At 39.9% G+C, this 26223-nt stretch overlaps 1 protein-coding gene across 1 annotated transcript in view; it reads right to left on the bottom strand.

Annotated features, from left to right (window-relative positions):
• inpp5d.S (inositol polyphosphate-5-phosphatase D S homeolog) overlaps window positions 1-26223 on the bottom strand; it is a 66317-nt gene that overhangs the window by 32554 nt on the left and 7540 nt on the right. Inside the window, exons 3-5 of the mRNA XM_018265844.2 lie at window positions 18822-18969; window positions 10404-10557; window positions 5883-6023 (exon numbers count right to left, since the gene is read on the bottom strand). Coding sequence (XP_018121333.1) covers window positions 5883-6023; window positions 10404-10557; window positions 18822-18969 — 443 coding nt within the window. The remainder of the gene's footprint in view (window positions 1-5882; window positions 6024-10403; window positions 10558-18821; window positions 18970-26223) is intronic.

Raw genomic sequence — 26223 nt, 5'->3', positions numbered from 1 at the left:
GTCAGAATGGTCAGTAACTGACCAGCAGGTGGCACTGTTGTAACTAAATGCATTTATATTAACAGTACATGCATCCTTTAAAGGGGTTGTTCACCTTCCAGCACTTTTTTTCAGTTCAGTTGGTTTCAAATTCAGTTCACCAGAAATAAAGACTTTTTCCAATTACTTTCTATTTTCTATGTGTGACTGTTTTTCTTATATTGAAGTGTAAAGTGCAATTTTTCACCTTCTAAAAGCATCTCTGTTCTCTGGGACTGTTCTAAATGGATACATTTAGATGAAACATTTCTTTGTCCCTGCTGAGCAGAATCACTGGGTTTCATTACAGGCAGCTGTTAGAATTGATATAATAGATCAGGGGCGAGATAATTAAATTAGCTTCCGTCACGAAAAAGCAAACCCAACGGAAAATCACGGAGTTAGAACTAAAATTACATCAATTAGTTCAACAAGACCAATCCTCTCCATCATTCACCCTTAAAGCCTCTATACGTCAGGCTCGGACTGACCTAGATGTTTTTTTATCCCACATTACAGAAAAACAACTACAATGGACCAGACAAAGGTTCTATGCCCATAGTAATAAGATTGGGACGATGTTGGCCAGGAAACTTAATCAACCCACTATCCACAAATCGCCGCCCACCACGATACGCACTAAAACTGGAACTTTAACTAGTAATCCCCATAAAATATTGCAGGAATTCTCCGCCTGCTATTCTAAGATATATGCAAAACCGGCAACCTTCCCATCTGCATTAGCTAATAGTCTCATTACTTCTCTCAATCTTCCCAAATTAACAACAGCCCAATCTGACCATATTGATTCACCCATCACGAATGAAGAGGTTTCGAAAGCCATCAAAAATTTAAAGATAGCTAAATCCCCCGGACCAGATGGCTTCACTGGCCTATACTATAAGAAACTGACAACCTTACTAAGTCCACACCTCACCGAAATGTTCAATTCGATCAGATCAGGGGAATCCTGTAACGAAGAGTCGCTGAAAGCTCAGCTTTCATTTATCCCCAAACCAAGAAAAGATCATTTAGATTGCTCAAATTACCGACCCATTTCGGTTATGAATATCGACATCAAACTCCTTACAAAAATTCTAGCAGACAGGCTTAACAGGCTCCTCCCTGATCTGATCGAACCAGATCAAACGGGATTTACCCCTAACAGACAAGCCACAGACAACATTAGGAAAACCCTACAGCTCATAGATATATTACATAAAACTAACCAACAGGGGATGCTACTATCTATAGACATACATAAGGCCTTCGACTCTATTTCGTGGGACTATTTGTATTTTATACTAAATAAATGGGGCATCGGACCCTACTTCATTAAGATTATACAGACTCTGTACCATTCCCCCAAGGCAATCCCCAAATGGGGGTCGTACACAGCTGAACCCATTCACATCGAGCGAGGGACGAGACAGGGGTGCCCTCTATCCCCTATACTATTCATTTTGGCCATAGAGCCCTTGGCGGAACTCATCCGACAAGACAAAAATATCTCAGGGATCTCTCAACAAGATCATACTCATAAATTGGGTCTATATGCCGACGACATTCTAATGACCATAACAAGACCTCTTACTTCCTTACCCAACTTAATCCATTTATTAGACACATTTGGGAAGATTTCCGGACTCACAATAAACCATACTAAATCAGAGGCCCTTAATATCTCATTACCCCATCATACAGTTAAGTTACTACAGCTTAACTTCGATTTCAAATGGCAAGACGTAGCCATCCATTACCTAGGAGTAGATATCCCTCGAGACACCAGCAGGTTGTATCGCCAGAACTACCCTAGATTATGGACAATGACAGAGGAAACCTTACAAAGATGGTCGAAAATGGACCTCTCATGGTTCGGTCGGATCCAGGCATTTAAAATGACACTTTTACCTAAAATTCTCTACTACTTTAGGGCACTACCCGTTCCCGTACCAGAAAATGTCCTTCGAACTATACAAAGGAAGGTTTTCCAATTTATCTGGGCAGACAAACACCCCAGGATTCCTCGACGAACCATGTACAGCCCCAAAACTCAAGGAGGCCTAAATGTCCCCAATCTGCGCTATTATTATGCAGCAGCTCAACTGGTGCCACTTATCCATATGCATGCTACCATACCACCCAAATGGGCTACAATGTTGAAACATCAATTAAACCCGGTCACCCCACAGGCGTTGGTATGGTGTCCCCCTGTATTACGTCCTGACGCCATTGACCCTTCCTTGGCCCACTCCCTCAAAGTTTGGGACAGATATAAACATCCAGCTAAACTTATTTCATCTACACTCCCAGCAGCCCCTATATTGGGGAATCCATCCTTCCCCCCTGGCTTATCGGCTAAACCATTCCACAGGTGGTCATCCAACGGCTTCCGATATATATATCATTTCTATTCCATCTCGGGACTCAAAAGTTGGTCCTCTATACAGGAATCTTTCCATTTCCCATTGTCTGAACAGTTCAGATACCGGCAGATATGCCATTTTCTCCATTCGCACAACAAAGAAAAAATATCCTTGACTACTACCTACTTTGAAAATGCCTGTATTAAATATCCATACTCACGAGGATTGATTTCCTATCTATATCGTCTCCTGCTAGATATGGACTCCCAGGTCCCCTTGTCATATACGACAGCTTGGGATAAAGATCTCAATGTTACCATTGACAAGGAAACCTGGGACAAGATTTGGGAAACTACAGCCCACTGTTCCAGAAATGTCTCGTTACTAGAAACTGCCTATAAAGTCCTTACTCGATGGTACATGGTCCCGACTCGTTTACATAAAATTAATCCTCAACTTAGCCAGGATTGTTTTAGGGGCTGTGGTCAGAGTGGGACCGTCATGCATATTTGGTGGACCTGCCCTCATGTTCATAGATTCTGGATTCGGATCTATACTATTATATATTCAGTGACACGGGTTAATCTTAAGAAAGATCCGATTCAGGCTTTATTGAACCAGAAGATCTCCAATGTTCATAGTAATACAAAGTCCCTAATTACTTTTATGTTCCTTGCTGCGAAAATTACAATAGCCAAACATTGGAAATCGTCTCAGATCCCAATACTGCATTTTAAAGAGAAACTAATTTGGATCATGGTCAATGAAAGGTTAACTAGCATACTTGTGGACAAATATCAAAAATTCAAGGAAATCTGGGAACCATGGTACAGATATTCCTTTCCATTGGCAGAAACCCCTTCTATTCTCTGGTAATCCCCTCTGAATGTAAAGTGTTTATAATCATTAGACAGTACCTGACGTGACCTGAGGTAATGGGCACTTGATACTATTGTTTGGATAAGCATTGGTTTTTTCCTGAGCCGTGAGCCAACGAAAATGAATCCATCTCATCAAGATATTCTACATAGTCAAGGGACCCCGCTGAAGTCGCCAACATCTCTGCTTCACATATACAGTTAAGCATACGTCAACTGTACCATGTCATCTAAAGTTAGTACTATCATTGTTGTAGCTCGTCTCTTTCCCACTTCTGACAGAGTGTCTGGAGGGGGGGAGGATGAGCTCGTTTCATTATCTTTCTCTCTTCTCTGTTTTCCTCTGTTTGAAAATACCTGACGACACTGCTTGATTGTATAACCTTTTTCTTTTCTTGGAAAATCAATAAAAAACTATTGAAAAGAATTGATATAATAGTTGCTGATACTCCACAGATGCTGCTGAAAAATGTATCAACTAAATGTTGCAAAATTGTAACAGTTTAGAGTCTGCGCCTGAATTACTGAGCTGCCAGACACAGGGATATTAAACTATAAATTAAAATTTTGGAAAAACGATCAAAAAAAAAAATGGAAAGCAATTGAAAAAAGTCTTTATTTCTGGGGAACAACCTGAAAACAATTGAACTGAAAAAAATGTTTGGAAGGGGAACAACCCCTTTAATATTTTGGAAATGAAAAAGAATAAATAACAAATGTAGTTTGCAAAAGTGCTTAGAATAGCCCTTCATCAATTTTGCATTCACTTATTTTAAAAGTTTACTTATCCTTTAATAAAACAGACATATCTTGCATGTAGAGAGACAGGACTGGATTTAAAAGATTGAGCACTAATACATCTTTAGGCAATAGGAACCCCCCTGCAGACTAGACAGCAGTTTACAAGCCAAACTGTGCAAATACATTACAAACTCAGGGGCAAAAACAATGGTGGGCCTAGGGCAGAGATGCCACAGATGGGTCCACCCAATCTCTCATTTTCTCCTCAGCCCCACAAATCTGTTCAAATATTGTCCTACCATACTCTACAGCCTAAATGCTGGGAAGGGTTGTATATATTAGGTCTGTCAGTTAGAATATCCAGTGCATCTCTGTGGTCAGGGCACAATTTTTTTGCTCAATTTAGGTTGGCATAGTTTTCTACCAATGTTTCCTCCCATGATCTAAGACCTACTGATTTATTTTGAATGCTGCTGCATTTGGGGGTTATTTACTAAACTCCGCATGCAAAAGTCATGAAAAATTTGTGATTTTTTTTAATAAAATCGGACTTTTAAAAAATCATACATTTTTCTGAATTTATTAAACCTAGAGGATAGAAAAGTCAGAATCTGAAAGTCCGGCTGCTCAGACCTGTCGAGGTGGCATATTGGAGAAGTCCCAATGATTTTTTGATGTGAGCTGGGTTTCGTGCTACACCCCGAAGTTTTTGGGCGAAAATTTTAGTTTTTTAGTGAAAAATTTGAAATAATCATGAAAATTGGATGAAAAATCCCAAAAAATCTTGAAAACCTGATTTTTTCCTGCAAAGCAAATTTTCGGGAAAATGTGACAATAAATAAGTGCAAAAAACCTGAGCTAGGTTTGGATGCTTTGTAGCACAATTAAATAAATTGCATACTTTTCATTAAAATATGACATTGGTTATATATATCCTCTGATTAAAACAACGGATCTGACATTTCTAAGAGATGCTTAATTGAAAAGTAATTGTACACAAAATGAATAATGATGGGCCCCCTAATCTGAGGTCTACTTTTAGTGATGTTGTCCCATTATGATCTTCATCCATGAAAGCACGTTAACATAATTATTATCTGAATGAAAAGCATTAAGCAGAAGGGTAATTTAGACAAGCTGTTGACTGTGTCTTTAGATTGATCACCAGCTAAAGGTCTACTGGTAGATCCCGGTCTACCTTTTGGACAGGGTTGGACTGGGCTGGCAGAACACTGGGAAAAAACCCGGTGGGCCTGGCTCTTGTGGGCCCCACCGGCCCAGACCCACTCCCTGAATCATCGGCAATATAAAAAAGCTGTAAGCAAACGAGGAAAGACGGACAGGCACGGCAAAAAAAAGAAGGACGCAAGGAGCAGGGGGACTGGAGGGGGGCCCTAAGACAGCAGCCCTGGTGGCCCCCCAGTCCAACCCTGCTTTTGGACACCCCTGCACTAGGCAAATGCCCCTTTTTCCATATATTAAATTGGTCCTGACAAGCTGAGCTTTGTAGTAAGTGAGTAGAACCCACCATAACAAAATGTCAAAGTTCATCATGCTCACCATGTTATTTGGAATATACTGTAAATGTGGCCATAAACTGTTTGACACTAAAGAATTCCCAGCAGGCCAACTTGTGGCATAAATGACAGGACTGGCCATATCCACGGGAGACCTCATTTTGTTACACCCTTTGTTTGGGCTGACAATCCATGGCAGGATTTAATCAACTGGCCGACCAAATCTTGGCATGAATTAACAATGTATAGTTTAGTTTATAATGCTGATCATATGGCTGTGCCATCAAAATACTGGTCATGTATCAAACCTATAAAGGGACGGAATCACCTGCAGCATCTGTGAATATGGCAAATTTTATTACCTGTGTAGCCCTGTGCAAAGTGTCATTAGAAGCTTCTTAAACTGCGGCAGGTTCTGAGATCCACTGCGTACCATTTCACAGTCACTGACGATGTGAAGGCTGAAGTAATCACGGATTGCTTGCAAATGTTCCTCAGGAATGCTGAATAATAAAGTTACAGTTTATACTATACTACAGCAATGAAACATCATATTCATTAGAGGAGAACTAAGTCCTAAAAATGAATATGGCTAAAAATGCCATATTCTATATACTGAACTTATTGCACCAGCCTAAAGTTTCAGCTTGTCAATAGCAGCAATGATCCAGGACTTCAAACTTGTCACAGGGGGTCACCATCTTGGAAAGTGTCTGCGACACTCACATGCTCAGTGGGCTCTGAGCAGCTGTTGAGAAACTAAGTTTAGGGGTCGTTGCAAATTATCAAGCAGAAAATGAGGTTGCCCTGTAATATAAACTGATTCTACAGGGCTGATTGCTAATTGCACTGGTTTCTGGTCACTGGTAGTAATTATCTGTATTAATTACTAATCAGCCTTATATTGTGACATTTATATTCTATGTGTACTGTATATTGTGAGTGGGCCCCTAAGCTCAGTAACTGACAGCAGCACAGAGCATGTGCAGTGAATCAGCAGAAAAGAAGATGGGGAGCTACTGGGACATCTTTGGAGACACAGATCTTTACTGCTAAAGGACTGTGGTTGCCTTGGGCTGGTACAGAAGCACAAAACATAATGTACAACATATCTAGCTACTTCTTCAGTAAATCTTTAGTTCCCCTTTAAGCACTAAGTGAAGGCAGGAGTTTGATGTCACAGTGAGCATGCAGGAGTGATTGTGCACCCTGTGCCATTTAAGCCAGTCTTCCCACTGCCATGCTTAAAGGGGAACTATTGCAAAAATGAAAAAAAAATGAATGTAAGCTTCCTCATACTGAAGTAAGAAACTTTCTAAATAAAATCAATTAAATATTCTGTACCGTTTCTGAAATAATCAAGTTTATCTTCACTATTCCTTCCTCAGCATCTGTTTCTCTTCATTCTGTCTTCATGCAGCAGTTGGGTGTCAGATGAATGATCCAATATATCTTATAGGGGGGCTTCCTTTCCTGGCAGCTGAATTGGAGCTCACTCAAATAACTGATTCCAGTACAAACAAAATCTAAGAAAATAACTGCCTTTTGCACAAATCCTACATGTAGAGAGACTTGGTGTCTGGTGATTTTAACAGACTGAGCTCTAATACATTTTCTAGGCAAAAGGAGCCCCCCTATAAGAATTATTGGATCACTCATCTGACACCCAACTCCTGAATGAAGAGAGAATGAGGAGAAACAGATGCTGGGAGAGGAAAAGTGAAGATAAACTTGATTATTTCAGCAATTTTTAATTGATTGTATTTAGAAAGTTTTTTATTTCAGTATGCTGAAGCTTATATTACATTTTCATTGTGTCTCTAGTGTAGAGAGCTCAACTGCATTAGGGAGATGGGATCAAGAGCAATGAAAATTCTAGGCCCCCAGTTATAGAGGGTGTGAGAGGCATGCACCCTCAGCAGTACACCACGCCTCATGATCACTCATATAGCAGCTACTAAGGCTGCCTGTTGTATGAGTTACCGCCACTAACTATAAAAGCCAAAGTTCCAGTTTAAAGAAGCAAAATGTTGTCTAACTATGCTTGTAATGTCGCTGTGAAAATACGCCTGACCTATTAATGTGAACTGGCGTAGTTAGACAAGGAGAAACTTTGTATTTTAGCAAATAGGCAAAGTGTTTCCACCACTCTTTTTATTAAAATTATTTTTAATAATCTTATTTGCAAATATATATTTAAATTGTACACCATAGAAGGACCCCACTTATCCCTTGCCACTCCTAGGTCTCTTGCCCCTATTCTTTTGTGCCATTTGCCAAGTGCAAAAACTGGCACATTTGTTTTACCCACAATATACAATTTTATTCAAAATTCCAGCAGAAAAGCAACCAGGTCTGATAAATCATGTGTCAGGCCACAGCAATGTGTAATATGTGTGTATGGGAACAAGGAAACCATAATTCACTGAGGGTGTCAAAACATAAGGCAAACTCAGTGAATTAAATTGCTAAATTTATTCCCAAGCCAGTGGTCCTTTTTGGAAACAATTTACCACCCTGAACAACTTTTTAAGACAGCAGCACGTCGGAACCTAAGCTAAGAATGAAATAGGGTTTCATTCTGTGTAGAATAATTTTTATAGGTTTATAGCTTTATATTGTTCTGTGAATATATGGGTTAAAGACAGCACAGAAGGAACAAGAGGTTTAAACACTGGTGACATTTATTGGTTAAAGCTGATTATATATGCCCAGGATGGCCTCATAGTATGGCCAATTTGGACCAGACTGCCTGACCATCTGAGCAGGGGTTTGAGGGTTTATCAAACCCAATGGGAAGTTTCCATTGGTCGCCTGTAAAGAAGTGAAGAGGAGCCAAAACTGTGCTGATATGATCCTTCGGGAGTGTTGGCCAAACAAATGAAGCAATACAAATGTATGGCTGCTTGTATGGTATCTGCCCATACAGCCTGTGGGTCTAGAGGTTGGAATACCAGGAGTTGGCTTCTGTCTGGCTACATGGCTAACTAAGCAGGTATAAGGTTCAAAGACCACAGAGGCAAGGAAAATAATGCGTGCAATTTTATTGCTGTTTGAAAAGGGCCATTTCCATGGCACAGTGTAAATAAGTCTTGCCCATGTCTGAGATAGTAATTGTATTAAAAAATAGTTTCCAATGATTCAAACAGAAAGAAAAACTAACATTCTACAAAGTGCTTCTGCTTTTGAGAAACTGTTTTGGAGATGTTGTGAAATTGCTTTGGAGCAACTTTGAATTTCTTCTCTTTAGTCACTAATTACATTGATGGAAGCCATTAGCTCATCTCACCAGCAGGCTGAAATGCGCATTAATGGACATGCAGTTATGGTGAGATTTAAGGAATACGCTTATTTCCATGGGGACATCACTTTCTTCTGCTAGACGCTAATGTACAACTGTACATCAGTGTTTTCTCAGCCCTGTGATGCACATTAATGTAGTTAAACAGGCACTCAAAAGAGCATTCCTCCACGCAGACAATAAAAATCTAGTACAGGTATAGGATCCCTGATCCAAAAACCCAATATCCAGAAAGCTCCGAATTACGGAATGTCTCCCATAGACTCCATTTTATCCAAATAATCCACATTTTTAAAAATGTATTTCCTTTTTCTCAGTAATAAAAAAACAGTAGCTTGTACTTGATCCCAACTAAGATATAATTAATCCTTTTTCAAAGCAAAACCAGACTATTGGGTTTATTTCATGTTTAAATTAATTTCTAGTAGATTTAAGGCATGAAGATTAATAATGGAAAGATCCATTATCTGGAAAACCCCAGGTCCCGAGCATTCTGGATAACAGATGCAATACCTGTATATTTATATGGTTCTATTAAAGGGGTGGTTCACATTTGAGTTAACTTGTAGTATCATGCAGAAAGTGATATTCAAAGACAATTCACAATTGGTTTTCTTTTTTTATTATTTAAGGTGTCATTTAACTTTTTATTCAGCAGCTCTTCAATTTGCATTTTAAGCAATCTGGTTGCTGGGGTGCAAATTCCCCTAGCAACCATACATTGATTTGAATAAGAGACTGGAATATGAATAAGAGAGGCCTGCATAGAAAGATGAGTAATAAAAAGTAGCAATAACAATACATTTGTAACCTTAGAAAGAATTTGTTTTTAGAAGGGGGTCAGCGACGCCCATTTGAAAGCTGCAAAGAGTCAGAAGAAAAAGGCAAATAACTATAAAACTATAAAAAATAAATAATGAAGACCAATAGAATTAGTCATTCTATAACATACTAAAAGTTACCTTTAAGACATGGCCTTTCTTTTCACAGCAGATACTTAATCATAGTCAAAGAAATGCGTAAGGCTGTGCCTTAACAGAATCAAATAAATAATCTTGATTTTTATTATGTCTGTGTGGAGGAATGGTCCTATGAGTGCCTGTTCAACTACATTATAGTTTGGATCGGCTCCCTTAGCTGAAGGTTTAGGGCAGTGCACCTGAAACTCTTCCTATACTCGTTGAGTTAACTTTGTGACCTCTTTCTATTTGGCCTGTGATGCACAGTAACAATATAGCACAGGCATACTTTAGCAATCTTTCAGTTTCAGAATCAAAACAGCAGAATAGACGGTTCACCAACACTGGCAACACTTTTTTACTGAACTGACTATTTCTAGGTATGCAATTTATTAGAAAACGCATCCCATTGGAAATTCCCCAACCCCTCATGGGTCTGGTCTAGGAGGTAAGAGTTGGTCAAATTATAGAGCAGACAGGCTCTACCAATGCCCATCCTTGCCCCTGATTATGACTTGGTTACTGAAGATAAGTTTTATACTTAACTTAACTTAACTTAGACTACTACTAGCTCAGCTCATTGAGATCTGAGTAGTTCTCTTTTTCTCAGCTTGAGGACTTACCAACGACTGTCTGTGTCCTGAAATCTCTGCAGCAATGTCTCAGATAGAAGAAGTGATGCATTTGCAGCTGGTGCTCTCTCTACTGCTGTCTGGCACTCCTTTGTTTCTAAAACTGGTGTAAAGTTTCTGGGTGGAACATTAGGGGGAGCTGATTCTGTTAAGAGATAAATAGAAAACAGGATAATTTTACCATACCATAAACTGATCACAACATTAATGCACACTTATAGCCTTGCTAATACCGAGACGTCTCTCCTTACAGGAGCAGATAAATGATACAATTAAGTTACTGGTTAAATTAAGGAATGCTGACCTGGAACATAGTATTTGTACCTGGATAGAGAACTGGCAAAAAGATAGACTACAAAGAGTGGTGGTAAATGGAACATTTTCTAATTGGACCAGTGTTGTTAGTGGAGTATCGCAGGGCTCTGTACTAGGTCCATTGCTTTTCAACTTGTTTATTAATGACTTGGAGGTGGGCATTGAAAGTACTGTTTCTATTTTTGCAGATGATACTTAATTGTGCAGAACTATAGGTTTCATGCAGGATGCTGCCACTTTGCAGAGTGATTTGTCTAAGTTGGAAAACTGGGCAGCAAACTGGAAAATGAGGTTCAATGTTGATAAATACAAGGTTATGCACTTTGGCAAAAATAATATAAATGCAAGTTATACACTAAATGGCAGTGTGTTGGGAGTTTCCTTAAATGAGAAGGATCTAGGGGTTTTTGTAGATAAGTTGTCTAATTCTGGGCAGTGTCATTCTGTGGCTACTAAAGCAAATTAAGTTCTGTCTTGCATAAAAAGGGCATTAACTCGAGGGATGAAAACATAATTATGCCTCTTTATAGGTCCCTGGTAAGGCCTCATCTGGAGTATGCAGTGCAGTTTTGGACTCCAGTCCTTAAGAGGGATATAAATGAGCTGGAGAGAGTGCAGAGACTAAGTGCAACTAAACTGGTTAGATGGATGGAGGATTTAAATTATGAGGGTAGACTGTCAAGGTTGGGGTTGTTTTCTCTGGATAAAAGGCGCTTGTGAGGGGACATGATTACTCTTTACAAGTACATTAGAGGACATTATAGACAAATAGCAGGGGACCTTTTTACCCATAAAGTGGATCACCGTACCAGAGGCCACCCCTTTAGACTAGAAGAAAAGAACTTTCATTTGAAGCAACGTAGGGGGTTCTTCACAGTAAGGACAGTGAGGTTGTGGAATGCACTGCCGGGTGATGTTGTGATGGCTGATTCAGTTAATGCCTTTAAGAATGGCTTGGATGATTTTTTGGACAGACATAATATCAAAGGCTATTGTGATACTAAACTCTATAGTTAGTATAGGTATGGGTATATAGAATTTATGTGAAAGTATGGAGGGGTGTGTATGGATGCTGGGTTTTCATTTGGAGGGGTTGGACTTGATGGACTTTGTCTTTTTTCAACCTGATTTAACTTTGTGTGAACACACTTGTTTGATAAGGACGAGCTATAGAAGAAGCTTAACTAGGGTATCCCTAATACCCACAATTATAATGGGCCAAAAATTCTTATACTGGGCTTTACAGTCACATCAAGTTGCAAGTACTTCACTCCTGCTGCAGAAAGTGTCATGTTGTTGTACAGCCCAAATAGGGCAAAAAGGGTCTCCTAAAATCATGGGAGTTGCAGGGTGAGGAAGAAGAGGGCACAAAAGAGTCATTAATAATTTCAGTAATACTTTAGTAATTATCAATTTCTCAAATCAACAAGATTTAGTAGGATTTTCATACTAAATCATCAACAGCAACAGAGTGCCTTGGCTAAAACAGACAGATCTTAACATGTTCTAGTCTCTTTTGAATTTCCTCATGTGTGAACCATGCATCATTAGTTGTATTACTAGAATTGGGACTGTTAAGAAGGAAACCTTCAATACCTGGTTCCTCATTTGTGTAGACAGACGAAAAATATGAATTCAGAATCTGCGCTTTTATTTTGTTTTCATCAACTGGCTGACCCCCCTCTGATGCTAAAGGTCCTACCCCTTCCTGCCTTAACATATTTAAAAAAAATAATTTTGGATTCTTTTTAATGTTTGCTGCAATATCCTTTTCCATATAAATTTTAGCTTGCCTTGGATTTGCATGATTTATTGGCCTCTTTGTACCATATAAATGTTTCGGCTGTACCAGCTAACTTGAAAGCCTTAAAAGAACGTCTTTTCTTACCCACCTCAACACCAACGCTTCTATTCAACCAAAAAGGTTTTTCTTTGCAACGATGTTCCTTGCTTACAAGTGGAATATACTGACAAGTATATTAATTAAGCAGCATTTTAAAGACTTCCCATTTTTGTTCAGTGTTTAACCCTGTGAAAAGCATTTCCCACTTAATATGTTGCAGAGATGCCCTTATACTGTCAAAGTTTGCACGTCTGAAATTTAGTGTTTTAGTTACTCCCTTATAGAATTTTTTTCTGCAACAGAATCTCAAAGGAGACCATGTTATGATCACTATTCCCTAAATTCTCACCCACACAAATGTTAGAGATGAGTTCAGTATTGTTAGTTATTACAAGGTCCAAAAGAGAGTTATTCCTAGTAGGCTTCTGAACGAGCTGGAATAAAAAGTTGTCATTCAGCATATTTACAAACCTACTAGCTTTTTCTGTCTTAGCAAACCCATTACCCCAGTCAATGTCTGGATAATTGAAGTCACCCATAGTAACAAATTGACCCAGCTGTGAAGCCGCTTGTATCTGCAAGAGTAGCTGGGCTTCATACTCAACACTTATACAAGGTGGTTTATTGCATACACCAATGATATTTCTTTTTGTTACCTTTTGCACAGTCAAAATCTCTACCCAGAGGGATTCTACACCCTCACCAGTGCCAGCTATTGTTATTTCTTTAGTGCATGGCTTTAATTCAGGCTTTACATACAAACACACTCCTCCATCCTTTTTAATCCCTCTGTCCCTCCTAAAAAGGGTGTAACCATTTAAATTCACAGCCCAGTCACATGTTTCATCCCACCAGGTCTCAGTGATACCAATAATATCATAATTTTTAGAGCATGCAATTAATTCTAGGTCTCCCATTTTATCTGACAAACTCCGTGCATTTGCCAGCATACAGCGGAGGTTACTACTTTTACTTTTGATATTTGCATTACTTATTGGAGAATTATATGTTAAGTTAGCATTATTCTGTTTTCCTACAGAGGGACCTCCTTAACTGGTAAACTATATGCCCCCCTCACTCCTCCCCAATGACCCCTTACTAACCCCACTGCCTCGTCTACCCTAGCTTCCCCATAATTCTTTATCTCACCCACCCACCCCTTGCCTAGTTTAAACACTCCTCCAACCTCTTAGCCATTCTTTCCCCTAGCACAGTGGACCCCCTTCCATTGAGGTACAAACCGTCACGACTGTATAGGTTGTACCCCAAGGAAAAATCAGCCTATTGCTCTAGGAACCCAAACCCTTCCTTCCTACACCAAGACTTGAGCCGCGCATTTAGCTCCCTAAGCTCTCGCTGTCTTCCTAAACTTGCACGTGGCATGGGCAAGATTTCAGAAAATATGACATTGCAAGACCTTTCCCTGAACTTAGAGCCTAGATCCCTGAAATCAATCTTTAAGGTCTTCCATCTACCATTTATTTTGTCATTGGTACGAATATGCACTAAGACAGTTGGGTCGTGCCCAGCCCCACCCAATAATTTGTCTACCCGATCAACCACATGCCGAACCCTGGCACCAGGTAGACAGCAAACTGTTCGGTTGTAGCGATCCAGATGACACATTACCCTATCCACTTTCCTAATAATTGAGTCCCCTACAACCACAATCTGCTTAGGCCTGTCTCTACTCTCCTCCCCACCACTACTAGAGAAACTGGTCTCCCGGCTGAGAGATCAGCCCGTCTAGAATTGCCAATCCGGAGTTCATACTCTCATCATCATCACACAATCTGGCAAATTTGTTGCGATGTATAAGCTACGGATAAGCCTCCATTTTTCTTTTGCCCACCTTAGATTTTCTAACTGTCACCCAGTTAGCTGCCTCAACATCCTGCTGCTGTTCTGTTGCCCACAAACTATCTGACCCCGCTAGGTCCTGCTCAGTGAGCAACAGACTCCTTTCAAGATCTAGTGCTCTAACTCGAGCCTCCAAAGTGGCAATTTGCTCACAACCACCTCAGAGGTAAGCATTTTGGATCTCTTGTTCCAAATCTGCATACATATGACAGATTGTGCCCTGAGTCAGACCTTCAATCTTGCTAGCACTCATTATCCCAGTTACAGATCAAAACAGGAATAAAAAAATAAATAAAATAAAAATTAGGGTTTAGAACAAACTTTTGATCTAGTTTCAACCTCCTTTGGTTTTAAACTCCGGTGTTTGTAACTCCACTTACAGATCCCCCACTTGTAACTCCACTTACAGATCCCCCACTTGTAACTCCACTTACAGATCCGCCACTTGTAACTCCACTTACAGATCCCCCACTTGTAACTCCACTTACAGATCCCCCACTTGTAACTCCACTTACAGATCCCCCACTTGTAACTCCACTTACAGATCCCCCACTTGTAACTCCACTTACACATCCCCCACTTGTAACTCCACTTACACATCCCCCACTTGTAACTCCACTTACAGATCCCCCACTTAAAGAGCAAACACTTAAGAGCAGCTAAACACTAGAGCAAGCTATTTAGCACCCAAGACAGAAAAAAAACTATAAAAAACTAAACCACAGTATTTAAATATAAAACCTTACTATAAAATAGCAGCTAATAGCAGCTAATAGCAAATACTTATCCTTTTCAGTTGATTTTTTTTGCTTTTAGTTGCACTTCTGTTCCTAACAGAGCTGCCTCTCCTCGCCTGAGAATATTGTTACTTCTGCACTTGTGTGGTTCTGGGGTTTTAAAACAGGAACTACTGCTAATACTCTCCACATTTTCTTTTTTATTTGATTTAACTTGGACTAAAATGCACTACAGATTACCTTCTATTCAGAAAACCAATTAAGGGCAGTTGGAGTTGCGATGTACTGTATGTCTCATAGACAGTATCTTACCCACCCTCTTATTTGCACAAGTTTTATTTACCATGTATGTGATTGTTTGCATTACCTTTTATTATTGCATGTAAGATGATTGAATGTTTACAAAAGACCTGATTATAGTTACAGTATAAGAGATAAAATACAGAAGCTTCAATGTGGACTGGTTAATAATATGCAGCAATATAAACTGTATATAATAATACATGTAATAACATATGCGGCAATACTTTACAGCACAGGTTCATATTTTGTAGTCATGTTCTTTTACTATAGGCAAGGGTCTACAAGACCAGTGGGTTTAGTTTATATGAAAAATCACCACCCATAAGTCATTCTTTAACACTTGTGTCTAGGACAATGCTGCACTCTGCACATCATGTCGCTTTTAAAAAAAAGCAGGCAGGTATGAATCCAGTACTGTGGATGAAGTGCATGTTAGCAGCATGATGGAGGATGCCTATATGGCTCCACCAGCCTAAACTTCATGAATACAGTGCTGCTGAAAGACAATAACACTGTATTCATGGGGGAAACACAGGTCTTTTGAGTTCCATTCTACATCGTCCTACATCTATGGTACAAATTGCGGGGAACGATGCACCCTGGCCTGTAAGTTGTAAATGAGTACTATGGCCAGTTTTAGGATGCAAGGCCTGAATTATTAAATAAGGATTATCCATTCCGTGGCTTTGTAATGGGTTACATAATGGTATAGAACACTGGAAACTAAACCAGGGAAAGAAGAAACAGTGGCGTAACTACCGGGGGAGCAGGGGGTGCGATTGGGCCAGGGCCCGCACCCACTCAGGGCCCCCTGGCAGCTCGCGCACCACTCAGTTCTGCGGCTAATTCCGGCCGTACGGAGGGGGACGGGGCCCAGCTGCACGTCCCGCGCCAAGGCCCGCCCCCCTCTAGTTACGCCTCTGAGAAGAAACATTTATTTACGACAAAACATTAGGGTTTCTTTACTTTCTCACTGCACCTAATGCACTGCTAGTTTCATTTATATACCCAAAACAGACGGTAAGCTTAAAGGAGAAATAAACCCTAAAAATTTATTTGGGTAAAAATGACATATTGTATACACTGAACGTATTGCACCTGACTAAAGTTTCAGCTTGTCAATAGCAGCAATGATCCAGGACTTCAAACTTGTCACAGGGGGTCACCATCTTGGAAAGTGTCTGAGACACTCACATGCTCAGTGGGCTCTGAGCAGCTGTTGAGAAGCTGAGCTTAGGGGTTGTTGCCAAGGCAGGACTGGGGGGCCTGGGGCCCAGACTCAGACTCAATATCACACATACAGTATAGATGCACATATCAATCTCACCCTGCCCTGCTTCTCTCTTCTTGATACTTTGACCAGCAATCATTTCTTACTGCTGAATAACTTTGTGCTTTGGTCATGGCAAAGAATAGGTCAACTTAAGAGACAGTGTAAGGGAATATGTCATATCTACATACTGCAATAACCCTCATATGTTGCTGGTGGCATAAATCATTGAATCCCAATTCACTGTTTTTATTGTGTTAGTTGGCTGGATTCCTAAATGTCGTTATGTGGTTTGGTTAGACAGTGCAAGAAAGTATTATTTTATGTTATTACTAAGACACTGATTCACAAGACTCTTCGTACTGTTTGTGGAAGGGGAAGATATTGGCTGCAGTAGGTTTAGTTCTGCTTCTCCCTTGCTCTGGGGGATGTGGTAAGATGTCAGGCAACTCCATCCACCTCCTCTTTTAACTCTCCAGCTCTGAAAATGTACTTGCCAATGCCCTTTTTCACCACAAGGACAGGGGAATGGCAGTTTTGGAAGTGCATAAAAATTCCAGATTATTGTGCTTATATGAATATTGGACCCTTCAGATCAAATTCCTTATGTATTAGTGGTGGCTGTACAGAAAGAAGCAGAGCTTGAGTAGTCACATGATTAAAGGTGGCCATACACAATAAGATCCGCTCGTAAGGGTTGCCAAATTAGCTGATCTTAACCCAATATGCCCACCAAAGGCAGGGCGATAACAGGTTAATCCAATCGTTCATCGCTAGGCTCAAACTATAGGGTTACAATGAAGGAGATGGGCGCCAACAGGTCATAGGACAGCATCAAATAGCCGATGCAGTCCTTAAGTGTGTGTGTGTAAATATTGCAACCTACATAGAACGTAGTTTAGTGACACCACAAAAGAAAGAATTGTTGATGTGCTGCTGACAGTTTTTACATATATAGTCAAGTATTTCACCACTAAGATGGCACTTTCATGTATTCATATAAGCAGATGGAAAGTGCCTGTAAGCTATTCTAGCACCTTACTTACCAACTGTATGAAAATCGAAGCTAAATAATTCACTGATAGAACAGAATTAAAGCTAAATATTTACTTTATAATTATTTGAAACTGTTAAATGGGCAGTTCACCTTCTGATTAACTTTTTGTATTATGTTGAATGGAATTCTAAATCAAATTTCAACATTTGTTTATCTTATCTTATGCTATAATGTAGCTCTTTAGTCAAAATCTAAACTGTTTTCTAAGGTCCTTGCTACCCTAACAACCATGCACTGGTTACGGATTGCAGACTGGAAGATCAATTGGAAAAGAGCTAAAAATATTCATAATAAAGATTTTTAAATGTATCTTGGGTTTAATCTGCTTTCTAGTCATTTGTAGAATATGTGATAGACGTTGAGGGTATTGTGAGCTGTCTGGTGCAACATGTGGATGCTAAAGGGGTTTTTTGGCAATACAGAGTTACTGAGAGGTGTCTTTTGTAATTGTGACATGAGTTGTAATGTGACATTACATGAGGGAGTCCCTTATTTAAGGTGGCCATACACAGAGAGATCCGCTCGTTTGGCGATGTCGCCAAATGAGCGGATCTCTCCCCAATATGTCCACCTTGAGGTGAGCAATATCGGGCTGATCCCTAGGGCCCAACGATCGGATCCTAACGAATAGTAATTGGCGGTCGGATCGCAGTACCGCATCAACGAATAGATCGGCGAAGCCCGTCGGGGGGCCCCATAAAGGGGCCAATAAGCTGCCGACACGGTCTGTCGGCAGCTTTTATCGGCCCGTGTATGGCCACCTTTACTGGTGCTTAGATGATAAGCAGAGCACATATAGTGATCCCTTTAAACCAGGACAAGGCAAATTGTGGTGCACACAAAGACTTTTGTGTTGAATCGTTCAGTTAATCCGTTCTGACCCATTCACATCTCTGTGCTCACAGTTTAATAACACATTTTGGGGCTCATGTATTAACACTGGACACATTTGCACCAGGGCAGTAACCCATAGCAACCAAGCAGTCATTAATATTTTTTTAGCCAGCTGCAGTTTGAGCCTTACCTTGCTCTTCATCTGGCTCTTCTGGGCCCTCCTCTTCCTTCTCTATGGGATACTGCAAGTGTGTGACTAAACCCACATTCTCTTTTCTGTAAAATTCAATCAGCTCCACCAAGTTAGTGAAAAATCGCATTGGAACTCCTTCTGATGCCTGTAAAGAGAATATTTACACTTATTCCTGGCCATTGGTAGAGAGGCTGTGCCCAGTGTACACAAAGAGGCATTTTAATCTATATGTTTCCAAGTTAGCATGAAAATGCGGTGTCCATACTATGCCCTGGAATGAACAATTACAGCTTGGGAAGCTGGTTGAACTGCAAATTTTACAGTTCACTAGCCAGAGAATGGCCAGGCAACACCTCTATGTTGTGTAAGTCCATGGCATGTAGAACCCCGTTTCTGTACTAAAGACTGCATTACAAATGTGCCTGTCTTCTAAAATAACATTTGATATTGTCTCTGTTGAAGAAACTATGGTTTCAAAGCAGTTTTTCGGATAAGTTAGATCTCTGTTCCTAAATCCACTAATTAAACATCTAAACAGAAATGAAATAGGCTTGTTTTGCCACCAATAAGGGTTAATTATATCTTAGTTGGGATCAAGTACAAGATACTGTTTTATTATTACAGAGAAAAGGGAAATGATTTTAAACATATTTAATTATTTAATTAAAATGGAGTCTGTGATGACATTCCCGTAATTCATATCTTTTTGTAAGGGGTTTACAGACAATGGATCCCATTCTTGTTTAACCCTTTTGAGGGTGCTGAATATTGAAGATCAACAATTTGGATGGGTTATTGATTGTCTTTGATAACCATAATAAAACATTTACATTTATATTGTTACTTTTCTTCCTCTAACACATTTAGGGGAAATGAAACAATACTAGGCATGCACTGAATCCACCAATTTAGGATTTGACTGAATCCATCACAGTTTTGACCGAAAACTGAACCAAATCCGAATTTTCATATGCATATTTGGGACAAAAGCAGTGGAACAGAACCGTGTGTGGAGTGCGTGGTTAAAAAAGTCAAATGATTTTCCGGATTCGGTTCTGCCAGGCACTTGGATTTGCCCGAATCCAAATCCTGCTGAAAAATGCTGAACTTGGCCAAATCTGGGATCCGGTGAATCACTAAACAATTATAATTTGAACCCAGGGTATTAATTAGCTTTGTTGGGTCCAGTCAAGGGCAGAGTAAAATAAAACTAAAATACTAGTAATACACTTTTAGTTGCCTCCCTTTCTGTGTGTGTTTAAGAAATATTGACAGACGTTTTTAAAAATTCATCGTGCTGTTATTTCCAGTACCTGATTTTCTGGGATAACATTTGTTTTAAATGGCCCAGCTCACTAAAGGGCCATTAAGAGGTTAGGTTAGAACCCTTATTTGCAGTGCACATTAATGGGTCGGGCCTAGAAGTTTCAGGCCATTAAAGCAACTGACAATATGATATAATATACAGTATGATTAATACATATAATTACATTTACAAGACCAAACCTAAAATCACTGGGGGGGGGGGTCTGGAAGAGCTTCTTATTTAAGAAATGCTCAGACTGAAGGTATTTTATGCTAAGCACCACACCACCATATTCCTCAGTCTTTCTATGTATCCTCTGCCTGCCCTGTGTGAGTGCATGTGCAGTACAGAACATTTAGTGAGGTTTTTGCGCTGAGCATGCATCTATAGAAACAGCACAGGGAATGCCTGGGACATCATCAAAATATGGCAGTGCAGAGCTCCGCACATAGTACTGCCCATGTCTTTTCTGCTCCATGCTAACTGCATTGCTTTGATCCTGGATGCACCAACACTGAGCAAGGGATAGAGACATGTAAGGACATGTAAGAAGACCCCTACTGCTAAAGCTTCTCATATGCATCAGGGATGCAATTTTCTACAAATCATCGTGGGAAAGCTAAAAGCTCACCCTCAGTAGGAAATACCTAATTCAATTCCTTTTTTGGGTGCCATTTTAATACTCCATAGCCACACACACACACTAGTGAATTCTCTTAATGCTTCTCTACGTTTTCCTTTTTTTGCCTTTTCATTTTCTTCATTCTACCACAACGTAGCACTAGTGAGTGAGAAATGGAAACATGAAATACTGTATATATGAAAACAGAAACATTAAATATAGAGGAAATAACTCTTTAAGAGGCTACTGCACACTTAACGCATGACCACTTGCTTTGCTTTTCTGGGGTTCTTTATAATCTCCTGGTTTTCCTGTAGAGTAACTAGCATAGTGTGGTATCAATTAGCACTCATTATGAAATAGACCTCCCTGTGAAAAGGCATATGACCTATCAGAACTGGTACACAAGTCTATATGGAGAGCATTTTTAAGTAGTCCAAGAGGTCAAGGACAACCTGTCACCACTTTGTAACACATTTTCCATTCAACAGTATTAAGATTGATGACAACTGGAGAGGGGCATTTTGTCCTCCGCCCTAGTCGTATGTCATAGCCATTAGAGTACAGGACAAGTTTATTATTATTATAATACACAAAAGCCATGAATATCCTGTAAATTATATCCTTATAAACGGTGAGTTCTGATGTCATCAGTTATAAACGGTGAGTTCTGATGTCATTGCTGTCACATGACTCACTGAAACTTGTGAATTATAATAGTAGTATTTAAGTATTTACCATGCATATGCCCTTCCTTCACTTTACCAACTTTACATCCCAGGGGATCTCTTGTCTCCCTGCTGCCAGATCTGTGCATGGTCTCCCCTTGACTTCCTCTCACCCATCATCCCTTACACAGTCACATGGCATCAGCCTTAGGGTTTCCACCTGTCCGGTTTTGACCTGGGCTGCCCGGTTTTTTTGAAGGGCTGCCAGGGTCAAAACTGCCTGCCCAGTTTTCCAAATTAGGAAAACCGGGCAGGATTCCTTATGATTGATGTTGCGAGCAGCCAATCGGCGATCACCTTGTCATAGCCCCATCCATGATGTCACAACCTGCCCCTGCAGTGTCACTGCCCCACCCCCATTGTTCACAGCCTGCCCCCTGCCTGGATTGAACCAGGCCAAAAGGTGTCACCCCTAATCAGCTTTACTGTTTCAGGATTGCCTGACGCTGCTACCTGCAGGCTGCAGGTTACCTTTGCATTGCCCTCATTTGTTTGCCTATTACAATATGAATATATAAATAATTACTATATTTGATAGAATGGAGTTAGAGGCGACCCTGAAAAACACAGTAATGGAACGCTTCTGCAACATATACATTTTCAGAGGCTTCTCTACACATTGGAGGCAAATATAGAGTGTAGCCAAAAAACGTACCTGCCAAGCTTCCAAAGATCTACAATAATATGCATATAATACACAAAAGCCATGAATATTTTGTAAATGATATCCTTATAAACAATGAGTAGTGATGTCATCACTTATAAACGATGAGTAGTGATGTCATCAGTTATAAACGGTGAGTAGTAATGTCATTTTTGTCACATGACTCACTGTCAGTTGCAAAATATGAGGATATTAGAAGTTACCTTAGAGTTCCATGACCTGTATAAAAACATTTGGCCTCCGGTCTCGTGTTTTTAAATGATCATGAAACTCCTCGGTAACTTATAATATCCTTGTAATTTACAAAAGGGGGTACTTTTGAAAAGTATAGTAAAAGTATATCATCTGCATAGAAAACAGGGTAATATATGTATCTGCTGTGCGTAAAAGTGTTCCCCATAGTGTGTTTGTTCAGTGCCCCTCTGGTTAGGGGCCAATTCACAAAGGGTCGAATATCGAGGGTTAATTAATCCTCGATATTCAACTGGGAATTAAAATCCTTCGACTTTGAATATCGAAGTCGAAGATTTTAGCGCAAATAGTGCGATCGAACGATCTAAGGATTATTCCTTCGATGGAACGATAAAATCCTTCGAATCGAACGATTCGAAGGATTTTAATCCAACGATCGAAGGAATAATCCTTCGATCAAAAAAACTTAGGAAAGCCTATGGGTACCTTCCCCATAGGCTAACATTGAGTTCGGTAGCTTTTAGATGGCAAACTAGGGGGGTCGAAGTTTTTTCTTAAAGAGACAGTACTTCGAATGGTCGAATGGTCGAACGATTTTTAGTTTGAATAGTTCGATTCATAGTCATAGTCATAGTCGAAGGCCGTAGTAGCCCAATCGATGGTCGAAGTAGCCCAAAAAACACTTCGAAATTCGAAGTTTTTTTACTTCGAATCCTTCACTCGAAGTTAGTGAATCGGCCCCTAAGTGTTCATGTGGCCCGTAAAAAACACATTCTTTAGGGGTACTTTAAAGTATATGATAGCAGATTGTCTAGGGATACAGTGCAAGTAATTATGATGCTTTTCTGAGTCAAAATAAAAGGATAATATTAAAAAAACTATTTCTAAACTTGACATAAATTAGCAACAAAAAATGTTCAGGTTGGGTAAATAATTAAATGCAGGGGGAATTATCTGACGTTAGTATGTATCCCGTTACAACAGAAGCATATCATTTACTAGTAAGCGTTGTTTTTGAATATTTATAATATGTGAGTTTTTATTAAAAATAATAATAGTCACTGCAAGTATTTGTATGTCTTAAATTAACTCCCTGGACTTTAGAGGAAGTCACTTTTTTTTTTTTGCACTCATTATGTGAGCTAGTAAGCATAATATATATGAGGCCAGTTTCTAGATGATATTTGTATATCAAAGGCATGATGTTTTAAATAGTGTGGCGAAAACAAGGAAGGATTTAGTACGACAGTTCCTTGTTATTTATAGATACCCTTTATTTACTTAGCACCAATGCATTTTAAAAAAGAAAGAAAGTTGGTATTTACTTGGGGGTGCCAAAAGTAAGGCACCCCCAAGTGAATGTATTTATTTAACTGACACCCGGGCCGGGGCTCCTATCAGAAGAAAACGGCACTGGTCTGGGGGTTCTTCCAGCGAGCACGGATCGATTGGCTTACTTCTAATTCTTTCTTCGCGCAGGTACGCAGTAGTGCGAAAAGCTGAACTTTAATGAAGAAGTCGGCTATTTCGCTCCACTACACATGTGTCTGCCCCTGGAAATTTGAAGAAAGAAGAAGAAGGAAGCCGATTGCTTGCTGGAAGAACCCCTGGATGGGTGCCGTTTTCTGCTGATAGGAGCCCCTGGACCAGGGTGTCAGGTAAGTAAATACAATCACTTGGGGTGCCTAACTTTTAGCACCGCCAAGAAAATAAACTGATATTTCCTCATCAAACTGAAAAACAGTCAAGTAACGGCAGCCATATGGATGGTAACTGTGTACCCGCTTTGGGTGTGGTGCAACCTAATATTCTTTTTTGCACCTTGACAACATGGGACAATCCATGATGTTTTATCTGGCAAATGATTTGCAGCTCAGTTGGCAGTTGAAAAAAATTTCAGAATTGACCCTCATTCACCTGGCTTGTCAACCTGGGTTGACCGGTCAGGCAGTGTCGGACTGGCCCACCGGGAAACCAGGAAAAGCCCCGGTGGGCCCAGGTGTCAGTGGGCCCTCATGCTGCTAGACATTTGGCCTATTTCATGGCCATTCCCTATTTCAATGAGAACTAAGTGGCTTAATAGATGGAATAATAGATTATAGTAAGTAAAGAAAAGATACTAGGAGAATAGAGGTTGAGTGAGGAGAGGAAGAATAATAGCAGTGAGAGTGGGCCCCTGGTCTAAGATTACTTGGTGGACCCCTGGTCAAAGGTTTTTGGGTGGGCCCCAGGTGTCCCAGTCCGACACTGAAGTCAGGTGATCGCCACTGAAATGAATGATGAGTCATTTGAAGTGTTTTGCCATCTGCCCACCAAGGTGAATATTGCCCAGATAAAAAAAAATAAACCCTTAATCACCCCATGGGCCATTACCTCTTTTAAAAGAAAAATATAAAATGTATTATAAAAATATCTAATTATAAATAAATATAATTCTGAATAACATTTTTCCATAATCTAAAAATGTATCTGATTGGTGTTCATCTCTTTCTGCAATGCTGGTTCTGACACAATGAAAGGGAAGTCAGAATTTGAAAGCTTCTTCACAGTCCTTATAATCTGCTAGCTTTCATTACATTCAGAATCAACTGAATACTTCTTACGATAGCCATTACATTTACAGTTAAATTACAACTTTAAAACCACCAGAGGCGTAACTAGAGGGGGCGGGCCCTGGCGCGGGACGTGCAGCCGGGCCCTGCCCCCTCAGTACGGCCGGAAACGGCCGCAGAACTGAGTGGTGCGCGAGCTGCCGGGGGGCCCTGAGGGGGTGCGGGCCCTGGCCAAATCGCACCCCCTGCTCCCCCGGTAGTTACGCCACTGAAAACCACTGATATCAGATCTATAGTAATAAGAAAAATCAACTGGACTTGCTGTATTTATTTTTCTCTTGAAGATGTTTTACTAGTCATCCGACTGACTCACTCAATTCGATCGGATGACTAGCGAAAGAAAAAAAATACAGCAATTCCAGTTGATTTGACTTATTGATATAGATATATCATGAGCTGGATGAATGAGAACCTTCACAGACATTTATCTATCGAGCAACCCATTCATACCGATATAGATAGATGTAAACCTTAAGAACGTTATATATAGCTGACAGCCTATCTACATAATTATTATTATTAATAATAATAATCTGATACATTTGTAATTTATGGGATCTTTGATCCTGTCTGTGTTCAGCTGCACCTGGCTTCCCCTATCTGTTTTGCATTGCATCTTGGAAAAGCCTAGGTTCTTAATAATGAAACATTGATAAGCAGAACAAATTGCTACTGTAGCAAGAACAGGATTGTGTCTATTTTTAATATTGCTTGTGACAATGTACCTGGCAAGGAAGTTGCTTTCTGTGTTAGCACAGTGATAAGTGGTTTGGAGAGTATTGTTGGAGAATATCTACTACTGGCTAGTCATTTGTCACAATTAACTTATTATTAAAGTACCTTTTAAAGGAGGACTAAACACTAAGCATGATTATACTAGAAATACCATATTAAATATATTAAACTTATTGAACTAGCCTAAAGGTTCAGCATCTCTATATTAGATCCAGGCCTTCAAAGTTGTCACATGAGTTTCCCATCTTGGATTTTGTTAGGAGTTTATGTGATGCACATGCTCATTGGCTTTGAGCAGCTGTTAAGAAGCTAAGCTTAGGGGTTGTCACAAATCGTCAAGCAGAAGATAAGGTTTGTCATCGAAGCTGATGCTACTGGGCTCATTATTTAATTCTGCTAATAATTGTGCTGGTTTCAGAGCTGCTGCATACCAATAATTATTTACTAATCAGCCTCAGGCTTATATTGTAAGTATACAGATGTGTGTGCTTCAACCACCTCATATAAGTTCCTTTCGGTCAGAGTGCAAAGCAGCGTACA

The sequence above is a fragment of the Xenopus laevis genome, chromosome 5S (genome assembly GCF_017654675.1).
Source record: "Xenopus laevis strain J_2021 chromosome 5S, Xenopus_laevis_v10.1, whole genome shotgun sequence".
Classification (NCBI taxonomy): Eukaryota; Metazoa; Chordata; class Amphibia; order Anura; family Pipidae; genus Xenopus; species Xenopus laevis.
The sequence above is the reverse complement of the archived record's forward strand: the minus strand, read 5'-3'. Positions and strand labels throughout refer to the sequence as shown.